The 10,949-nt window shown below is 39.1% G+C and overlaps 1 protein-coding gene across 1 annotated transcript; it reads left to right on the forward strand.

Moving 5' to 3' along the window:
- Positions 1–1,459: 1,459 nt before the first annotated feature.
- On the forward strand, positions 1,460–7,448 carry BCL2L15 (BCL2-like 15). Its single transcript, XM_006865895.1, has 4 exons — positions 1,460–1,586; positions 1,924–2,045; positions 5,881–6,105; positions 7,431–7,448. Exons 1-4 carry the CDS (start codon positions 1,460–1,462, stop codon positions 7,446–7,448), a joined length of 492 nt encoding a protein of 163 aa, XP_006865957.1.
- Positions 7,449–10,949: the final 3,501 nt, after the last annotated feature.

Genomic DNA, 10,949 nt, shown 5'->3' on the forward strand with positions numbered 1-10,949 from the left:
GCTAGGTCGAATGGGTGTATCTACAAGTTTGGGCATTCTTGTGCATCTCCCCTCACTTCATATCATCTGGATGCTTCACTCTCAGTTATAGCCCTCTGTGGCTATGTCCTTGTCCATGGGCTCAGGAGTCCCCAGGTCTCACCATACTTTGGAGGTCTATATACTTTTGAAAGCAATGTTTCCATCTCGTAACTCTTCCCACAAAACACTCAGGCCTCTTTGATTTACACCACATCAAAATGAAGTTTTGGCATCCTCAAGGGACTCAGATTGTATTCCTTTGAAATATTCTTTGAGTTTCTTGAACAAAAAGAAGTCTAAAGTGGCAAGATCAAGACTTTAGGGTAGATGGAGTAAGGTTTCCCATTGAAATTCTCATAGGACATCCCTTGTTACCCTTGAAGAATGATCAGGTACATTGATGTGATAGAAAAAGTTTTTTCAGAACACCTTTCTGAGCCTTTTTCTTACCAATACAGTTTCAATTTTCTTAAAACTTCTTCGTTATAAGCCCCTGTGTCCTTCAAGAAAACCTATCAAGATGACTCCTTTGGAGTCCCAAAAAACAGTTGCCATAACTTCTCTGCCTTGAATTTAACTGGCCCAAGAGATCTCCTTGGAAGTCATTGTTTTGATTGGATTTTTGAAGGTACCCTAAGGAGACGACAAGTATATTACTGAGAAAACTTGTTTGCAGTCATTCCCTGATCACAAAGACATGTTTAAACATATTTTGTCTGGAATAAGCCCATGCTTATAAGAACTGGAACCCTAGTAGCAATGCTTTTTCAGGTACCCCCATAAATACTTGTACTTTGGACATGTTATCAGAAAGGACAACACAGAGAAGGCACCATGCTTGGTAAAGTGGAGGGTCAGCAAGAAAAAGAAAGACCTCAAGCAGATAGATTGACATGGTGGCAACAACAATGGATCAAATATAACAACAATTGTGAGGATGGCACAGGACCAGGCAATATTTTGTTCTTTTGTACATAGGGTCGCGATGAGTCAGAACCACCTCAATGGTGCCTAACAACAACAGCAGCATAAATACTATAATCAGGATTTGAATGCTGGTCTAACTTCAAACCCTTCTTTTAGATTACATCACACAGAGAATGTACCAGGAAATATTTCTTCATGAAATTACCCAAGAGGCTTTTCCTCAATTCTTGATCAACTATCTTACAATAAAAGTTATTCATTAATCTTTGTGCTGACTAGGGTGTGGTTCTGAGGCAAGGAACTAAGTTTCTTCAAAAAGAAAGTTCTGTGTATAGTTGAGCTCTCCTAGAAATTTCACCATTCTAAGCAGATATTTTTTAAGAAAGCTTGTGGGAAAGACTCATTGGCCATTAGGAAAATTTTTAGTAGGTAGAAACATCTGCTAGTTTACCAGTGTTTTTGACTTCTGCTGAGCAGAACACTGCTTGTTTTGTGGGAAAACCCATCTGTAATGAAGACCCCTAAAACTTTTGAGGAGCAAACAGAATGCATTGTGGACACTCTGCTCACAGACTTCTTGGGCACAACATCGCAGGTTTCTAACCGCAGCCTATGTTGTGAAGATGAACCAGATTCAGGTAAGCTTTCTGGCCTCAGGGGATGGTTGAATGTCAACAAGAAAATCTGAGTATGCTTTCTTTATTTCCTCTTGAGTTTTAGAAGACAAAGTGTAAGCTTTCAGTGATACCTGGTATCTTCATGGAAGGTGGAGAGATTCTCAGTGAAGGAAGATTTTTCTGGCTGCTGGTATCCACAGAACATTGGAGTTGTTCTAAAACATTATTAATATGCTTAAAAATCTAGAGAACATTCTCCAAAGCCCAGATTCCTAGTACTTTAAAAGTCTAAAGAATGTCCCCCAAAGTAATTTATTTAAAGATGGTGACAATTGTGACTGTGTTCCGTCTGTCCCAGGTGAGCCTTGTTCTTTTGATGTGGCCATAATTGCTGGCCGCCTTCGGATGTTGGGTGATCAGTTCAATGGAGAATTGGAGCGCCATGCCAGAAGCATCATTAAAGAAACGACTCAGGGACAGGTCAAGCTCCTTTTTTTTTCTTCTTTAATATTGTTCGTTGCACTTTCTTATTCCAGTCTCCATCTTCCTACTACTCGTATACTACTGTGATTAGAATTGTTTTATGGAAGATTCGGGAATTATATTCATATACGCAGATACAGCTGGAATTTGCCAATTGTCAGTTCTTTAAGAGTTCATCAAAACCTAAGTGAACTTGAGATAAAAACCTCTTAGCATAGGCTGATCCACTTTCAAGTTGCCACCACTTGGTTTTCATCAGCTCTGTGCTGTGTGGCATAAAACATAGCTACCTATAGCAATTTATTCTTGGCAAAGTATCTTTTATGTATCTGGTTTAGTACTTATTTTGCATAGGAGCCCAGTGTGTTGAGAGTGAGCACTTTTTTGCCCACAGTGTCTACAAGTAAAGCAGTGAAATCATATGCAGGAACAATGAGCAACTGATAAGTCTGATGCAATGAAGGATGTTGTTGTTAAGTGCTGTAGCATTCCGACTCATAGTGACCCTGTATAATGTTTCTGAGGAGTAGCTGGTAGGTTTGAACTGCTGACCTTGCCATTGGCAGTCCAGTGCTTATTCTACTGTGCCACACCAGGACTCCAGTAAGGAATAAGCCCTTATAAAAACCAACCAAACCAAACTCAAGTTCTATAGGACAGAGCAGAACTGCTCTTTAAGGTTCCGAGGATATAAATCTTTATGGGAGTGGAAAGCCTCATCTTTCTCCCTTGGAGTAGCTGGTACAACTTAACCACTGTGCCCCAGGACTCCTAAGGAAACTGACAAACAGGAAAACAATTAATTATATCCTTTGGTGGCGGTGGTTATGTGCCGTGGAGTCGGTTCCAACTCATAGCGACCCTGTATAGGATTTCCAAGGCTGTAAATCTTTATGGGAACAGAAAGCCTAATCTTTCTCCCACATAACCGCTGGTAGTTTTGAACTAGCTGACCTTGAGGTTAGCAGCCCGATTAGATCCCTCAGTGAGTGTTAAAGCTAGGATTTGAACCAGACTGATTCCAGAACCACACTCTTAAGTATCATGTTTTATTTGTTCTACTGTATATCATTTGGGTATGTGCCCACTCTATCTACCTTTAGGTTGAATTGGACCTGTTAGTCCCAATTTCTTGTTTGGAGGTTGCCCTAGGTTAGCTGATGACTGAATCTACCCCAGCACACACACATTTTTTAAAATGTTGAAACTGTCTCAAACTCAGAAAAGGTGCAAATATAGTAAGTACCATTTTCTCTCCTAAGTTATTTGAGAGTAAACAGCCAACATGATGTTCCATCACCCCCATGTATTTCCTTCAAACAAGGAGAATCACTTATATAACCACAAGATGACCATCAAAACCAGGAAGTTATCACTGATACATTATTATCTTCCAATCATCACAGCCTATACAAGTTTTGTCAGTTGTGCCAATAATAGCATTTAGAGCAAAAAGACCCAGGCTGGAATCATATATTGTATCTTAGTTGTACAGACTAAAGAGACCTTTATCTCTTTCAATGTTGAATAGTTCTTCTGCATTTCCTTGATTTTCATTATCTTGACACTTGAACTAGTTATTATGTAGACTGTCCATTGAGTTTGTTTGATGTTTCCTCATGGATAGATTCAAGATACAAAGGAGCTTTAAAAGTTTGTGGAAAAATGGAACAAAAAGATAATGGATTTTTTCCATGAACTTTCTGAAGTCCATTCATATATGTACCTTTGGTAGGAATATCACAGAAATATTTCTGTATTCTTGTCATTGCATCCTATCAGTTGTCACAAAAAAATTCAGTTTGTCCTATTATTGGTGTTAACTTGGATCACTTATGTTGGTGTCTGTCAGGCTTCTCTGGTATAAATTATTCTTTTCCCTTTGTAATTAGTAAATATTTAAAAGATAGGTTCTCTGAAACTATTTAAACATCTCCTATCTCATCAGAATTTCAATTTATTCACTTATTTTATTTTAAGTATTATTTTATATTTATGAATTTATGCCTCGTGCAATAGTTTATAATCTCTTGGTAGCATTATTTATTTAGATCAGAGGTGGGGATCCATTTTTCTACCAAAATTTATAACATCATTCTCAGGCACACAAAATTATCAACTTATAATTCAGCCTTCTATATTTGGTCAAACATTTAGTTAGCTCATCCCTAATGTGGAGTATGGGTGTGGTGCTGTGGGTTAGTGGGTCAGACTGCAAGGTTGGCAGTTCAAGCTCACCAGTCACTCCTCAGAAACCTTATACAGGGTTGCTATGGGTCAGAAGTGACTCGACGGCACTTAACAACAACAACAACAATGTGATGGCTAGAACTGTGGTTGCCTTGGCAGGGTTAGACCAAATGATTTTGCTGGCCTTATATGGCCTGTGGACTGGACACTCCCCACCCCTGATTTAGATGCTCAAATTACTCCAGATTTGGACAATGGAAATCCCTGTAATCTGTACTCTGTAGTTTTTACTTGTCTCTATTATTCTGTGAGTACTTCCTTGCTTTCTGATACAAGATCACAAGATCTTGACTTTCCATACCCCAGCCCTGGAATTTACCATTTCTCCAGGGATCCCTGGTTTATTTATTTATTTTTTTAGAAACCAAGATGTAGGTGCTCTCCCATGTGACTGCCCTTCTTGGGCTTTGACACCTACTCTAACCAATGTGGACTCTTTATATCCCAGCTGACTATACTCCTAATGGATTTTAGACTGATTTTTTTAGGAAGGGTAAAAGAAGAGGAAAAACTAAATAATTTTATAGTTTAGAGCTTCCCAGATTTGAATCATTCAAAAAATACCTTTACAATTTGATCAGTTGAACTACCATGTTGTTAGTAGGCACCATTGAGTTGGTCCTGACTCATAACCCTATGCACAACAGAACAAAACACTGCCTGGTTCTATGCCATCCTCACAATTGTTACGTTTCAGCCCATCGCTGCTGCCACTGTGTCAATACATCTCATAGGGGGTCTTCCTCTCTTTTGCTGACCCTCCACTTTACCAAGCAGAATGTCCTTCTCCAGGGACTGGTCCCTCCTGATAACATGTCCAAAGTATGGGAGATGAAGTCTTGCCTTCCTCACTTCTAAGGAGCATTCAGTTGTACTTCTTCCAACACAGATTTGTTTGTCCCTCTAGAAGTCCACGTTGTTGTTGTTGTTAAGTGCTGTTGAGTCTGTTCTGACTCATAGAGATGCTGTATAGGGTTCCTGAGGAGCGGCTGGTGAGTTTGAGTCACCAACCTTGTGATCCTACAGCGCCACACCAGGACTCATGGCAGTCCATAGTATTTTCAATATTTTTCTCCAACAGCACAATTCAAATGCATCAGTTCTACAATCTGCCTTATTCATTATACAACTTTCACATGCAGGTAGTTTTCATCTAGTTGATATTTCTATATAAGGAAAGATTTTCCACTGTAATGTTTTCACATGTGCATTGTGATGAACATGTGCATCATAATGAGTCATAATGATGGTGTGCAACCATCATCAGTATTATACTCAATGTTTTTCTTTCAGCTACTTTTTAAAATCATTTTGTTCATCCTAAGCAATGATATCTGACATCACAGGTTTGATGGACTACTTATATATTTTTCTATCCATTAAAATAAGTTACTACATTAAAAAATGAGTAAATACAAATAGGTAATAAAGTCAAAAACAAAGTATTAAGATGAGAAGTCTATCCATGTACCTACTAAGATTAAGCCAGTTGTACATTTACCTACCACTCTTTGGGGAACTCTTGCTTTACTATAGCATCATCCTGACTTCATGAGTGATACTCCACTGTGTTTCTCCCCAGGGAGAAGCTCTACTCAAGGACACAGTGAAATCTCTCAGTATGACCTGGTGTGCTCAGGATCCCAGCTTAGCTTATGAGAGAGCATTTTTAGCAGTGTCAGTGAAACTTCTCGAGAGTGTGGTCCACGTGGCCCCCAAAATAGCCAGGGACATGGCCATCCCTGTGATAAATATGATCAATGGAAACAGTGCCATCCGGGAGTTCATCCAGAGCCAAGGAGGTTGGGTAAGTATATTGGGGCTCCTGGTTTTCTTAAGTATTTGAATTATTTTTATACTAATACCTTTGAGCTTCAACTCATGACTCTTTGTAAGTTGGAAACCATGTAGAATAACAGGCTTTCTTACTTGGTTGAAAGGTCTGGATTTTCTTGCTTTGTGTCATAGTTATCAAGTGGGTAGTTTTAATAAACAGAAAGTTATTCTCTTAATTTAGGAGACTAGAAGTCCAAATTTAGGAATCCAGCTTTATGGGAAGGCTTTCTGTCTGTTGGCTCTAGTAGAAAGCCCTTGTCTCCTTTCAACATATGTGATCTCTGTGTGCCTTGGAGACCTCTCTGTGTCTTGGCATCAGTCTTCTCTTGAGTCTAGGAGGGTCTCACAGTAGGGAAAACCCAGGATACACCAAAGGATACACTCCTCTTCTGGTTCTTCATTCTTGATGTTAGTGAGGCCACTCTTCCTCTGCTCTCTCCTCTTGTCTCTTGTGAAATATGAGGTGTGATTACAGCAAGGGAATAAAGCTGTGACACACTGCACACTCTGGTAGCGTAGTGGTTACGAATCGGGCTGCGAACCTTAAAGTCAGCGGTTCGAAACTACCAGCCGCTCCGTGGGAGAAGGATGAGGCTTTCTACTCCCGCAAAGATTTACACCCTCGGAAACCCTGTACAGGGTCTCTATGGGTCGGAACCGACTCAACGGCACTTAACAACAACAACAACACTGCACGCTAATCTTGCCTCATTACACAAAATGGACGATTTTTGACCTAGTCACAACCTAGTCATGTGGACATATATTTTTGTGGGCCACAATTCAACCTATGGCAACATGTTAAACGGGAAACAGAAGCTCAGCCAGTGTGGTTGGACTTCAGAGTCATTCTGCCTAAAACATTTACTGCTGGCTTTGTAAAGCTGATCTCTACTTTTCACACACAATCATGTATAGAGTATGATTGATGATGGAGTTCTAATCTCAGTCTGACTTCACTCTACTCCCTAGTAAATTTCTGGGTTTTCTTTCCCTAATATTTTGGGTATGTTTTGAGGGAGTCCAGAGTCATCTTAATATTATCGAACAAAAAATAATTGGTCTAGTCGGCTGTAGTGATAACTATAGTAGGTAGTCTAAGCTCATGTCTTGGTAATCATTAGAACATTCATGTCATAGACCCTGGGCAAAGCATTCCCTTCCACTTCTGGGATCAGTAGGAGCCTTAGTAAAAGTAGCATTTTCTTGGAGGTATGTGCAAATCATGTCCTGGTTTCTTTAGGACATTACTGAAGACAATCCCTTTGACTGTTGCATTTTCACTGTTCTTTCTAGGAAAATCTGGATAGCTGAAGAGGTGAAGCTATTCCCCAACCTAAACATCACTGCCTCTTTGAATGATCTGGTGACTGATTTCTGACAATTAAAACAGACAAATTAAGAATTTTTTTTTAAAAAGGGGGGTATTATTCACAGGCTAGAGGGTAGACACATGTTAACATGGGTGACAGGGTAGGTAATATACAGCAAGAGGGAGGTTAGCAGAGGAAGGACAAAGGTAGAGGGAGATACAGGAAGGAATGCAATAGTTACGGTGAATAGAGGTAAACACTATAGCTGTTAATACATGGAGGGGATTGTAATCATTGTAATGAAGAAAAGTATGTAATTTGTTGAATGTAAAAATGATCTGCTCTGTAAACTAATTCACAATAAAAGTTTTTTTTTTAAAAAAAGAACCACTTTCTTCATTTGTACATAATTTATACTGGTTGTTAAGGTTGGGAACAGTTCTCAGAAGCCTGCAGAGAGTTTACACTTTCTGGTTTGAAATGAATTTTAATAGGCCCTATTTAAGGAATCCTGGTGTGGTGCTGTAGGATAAGAACTAGACTGCTAACCACAGGTCGTCAGTTCAAACCCACCAGCCACTCCTCGGAAACCCTATACAGGATCATTATGAGTCAGAACCAACTCGATGGCACTTCACCAAAACAACACTGATGTAAAAACCTCAAGACACTAAGTAATGACTTGTTAATAGTGGAATTCCAAGCAACAGGGCAGGCCTTTGCTAGAGATATTTGGGAGGGAAAGTGGGACACAGGAAACTATTCCTTAGATTTAGATCTATTGGTAAGAATCTTGTCTACTGATGTTTCACTCTAAAGAATTTCAGGGAGATTTCTATTGTGAAAAACTTATTATATTAAGTTGAGGATTTCCTTTTAAATTCATACCTAAAATTTCACCTGAACAAAATTTTAGAGGGTGGGAGGTAAAAATAGCAGTTTGCTTGTATGTCCTTATACTTGAAAGGTCAGAGAAAGATAAAAACAGTTACTATATTTTAACTGTTGCAGGATGCAGGAAGTGCCAGCCCACATCTAGGACAGTAGGGCCACCCCAGTTTACATGTAGCTAGTTGCATACCACAATGTTTTTCAGAATGCAGTTTATAGACCACTTGTGGACCTACCTTATTAAATTACTGATTCCCAGGTCTCATCCCTAGAAATTCTGATTCTGTAGGGTGGGTGATTATATACTAGGCAAATGGCCTCACCTTTTAAAAAAATATTTATTTTATTTTGGGTGAAACTATACACAGAAAAACCTTCCCCGTTCAGTTTCTAGACATACTAATCAGTGAAACTGGTGACATTTTCCACATTGTGTCAATATTTTTATTATTTCTGTTCTAATTATTTGACTCCCTTAAACTCCCTGCTCCCCAACCTTCTATGATTTTAAATAGTTGTCCATTTGGTCTATTACATACAGGTAATTTATTTTAGAGAACAATACTTTAAGGTGAGCATCTTTAGTTTTGTAGCTAAACTTTTACTTAGCTTAAAGGTGACTTCAGGTGTTAGTTTTGATTCATGTGATTTAAGGTTAAATATATAATGGAAGGCAATAGTCTATGTAAGTCCTCCAGCCTTGCGGTTCAAACCGACTTTGCAGTCCAGTGCACTAACCCACAGTGCCACACCAGGACTCCCCAGCCTCAATATATCCAATAACATAGGTTGATATTTATAACTAAGGAAACCTGGTGGCATAGTGGGTTAAGAGTTGGGTTGCTAACATCAAGGTTGGTGGTTCAAAACCACTGGCCACAATGAGGGAGAAAGATGAGGCTGTCTGCTCCTGTCTCTACAGGAGTCTCTGAAAACTGACAATGCCTTTCTATTCTGTCCTGTATGGTTGCTGTGAGTCAGAATCAATGCAATGGCAGGGAGTTGGCTGGATGATCTGTAAAACTAGTTCACAGGTGATTCTGATGCATGTTACTGTGAGAGTCCATAGGCCAGGTCTGGCCTGGTGCCTGTTTTTGTAAATAAAGTTTATTGGAACACAGCCACACTTGCTCACTTACATATTATCTCTGGGAGTCCTGGTGTGGCGCTGTGGGTTAATGCACTGGACTGCAAAGTCTATTTGAATCGCATGTTCGGTGGTTCAGGCTCACCAGCTGCTCCTTGGAAACCGTATACAGGGTTACTATGGGTCGGAACCAAGTTGACGGCACTTAACAATAACAACAAAAACTTTCATACTACAGTGATAGAGTTGAGTAGTTATGGCAGACACCATATGACCCAGAAAACCTAAAACATTGATTATCTGTCCCTTTACAGAAAAAGTTGGTCGACTTCAGTCTAAAACTAAATTTGTAGTTTTCCTTGAATAATTCAATTTACCATCTTAATAATTTCTGCTAGTTGTACATAGTTTAAACTCATAGATACTGAGCATGTTTATTAATTCTTGCATGTTGTTGTTGTTAAGTGCCAATTAGTCAATTCTGACTCATAGCCACCCTGTATAGGGTTTCCAAGAACGTAAAGCAGAAAGTCTCATGTTTTTCTCACAGAGTGGTTGGTGGACTTAAACCACTGACTTTATGGTTCCCAATCCAGTGCTTATCCTACAGAACCATTGCGTTCTTGTGTAGTCTGTACTTTCTTCAGGGTCTTCGGTGAGTTAGAGAGCTCTGTTGCTTCTGGGTAGTTGATCGAGGGTGTACAGTTCCAGGCACTGAGTGACTGGTAGTGAAGCACATGGTTTCTATGATCTATCTGTATGTCTCAAAATCGTCCTTAACAATCTAAGATTAATTAGTAGACAATTCTTAGTTAGACACTCCTTCATCCATAAGTCTGAAAACAAGACTACTTACCTGAAAGTCAAAAAGAAAAACATTGCTGCATCCATTTTTAAAACTTTTATTGTGAATTGAGTAAAGGTTTACTGAGCAGATCATCAGTTTCACATTCAGTAAATCATATACTTCATTTCATCTTAGTTTCAATCCCCTCAATATAATGGCACTATCCCACTTCCTCTCTCTGTTTTTTGTTTCCTTTCTTTCTTCTGTCTCCACCTTTCTGAATTTGTCCTTAGGTAAATACTGCCCTATAATGTTGAATGGCTGACCATTCTGTGGTGTGTACACATCACTGGTGTTTTCATCTCCCCTACATACCTATCTACTGCTTGGCTGAAAATGGAGCTCGAGGGGTAAGTTCAGTATCTGATCAGTAAGCCCTGTCTTTATTACTGTTATTATTTTATTGTAGCAATATACATATAACAAAACATTTGCCATTTCAACCATTTTTACATGTACAGTCCCTCCACACCAACCACATACCCCATGTTACACAACCATCACCACTGTCTTTTTCCAAATCTTTTTTTAAAACTCTTTCTTTCTTTTACTTTCCTTATTTCTTTTCCCTTTTTTAATTTGTGAAAAATTTCCCAATGGTTTGTCCTAATGAGAAAATAAACATACATTGTTTCCCTTCCAGAAACCATATTCCTTTTGGGGAAAAAAAAAAAATT

This window comes from Chrysochloris asiatica, unplaced genomic scaffold, assembly GCF_000296735.1.
Source record: "Chrysochloris asiatica unplaced genomic scaffold, ChrAsi1.0 scaffold00085, whole genome shotgun sequence".
NCBI classification, from domain to species: domain Eukaryota; kingdom Metazoa; phylum Chordata; class Mammalia; order Afrosoricida; family Chrysochloridae; genus Chrysochloris; species Chrysochloris asiatica.

What these genes read in the sequence shown, in the direction of transcription:
- BCL2L15 (XM_006865895.1), top strand. Translation starts at nt 1,460, where the DNA reads ATGAAGACCCCTAAAACTTTTGAGGAGCAAACAGAATGCATTGTGGAC. An exon ending in TGAAGATGAACCAGATTCAG is followed by an intron (nt 1,587 to 1,923) that starts GTAAGCTTTCTG and finishes CGTCTGTCCCAG; the next exon opens with GTGAGCCTTGTTCTTTTGAT. An exon ending in AAGAAACGACTCAGGGACAG is followed by an intron (nt 2,046 to 5,880) that starts GTCAAGCTCCTT and finishes GTTTCTCCCCAG; the next exon opens with GGAGAAGCTCTACTCAAGGA.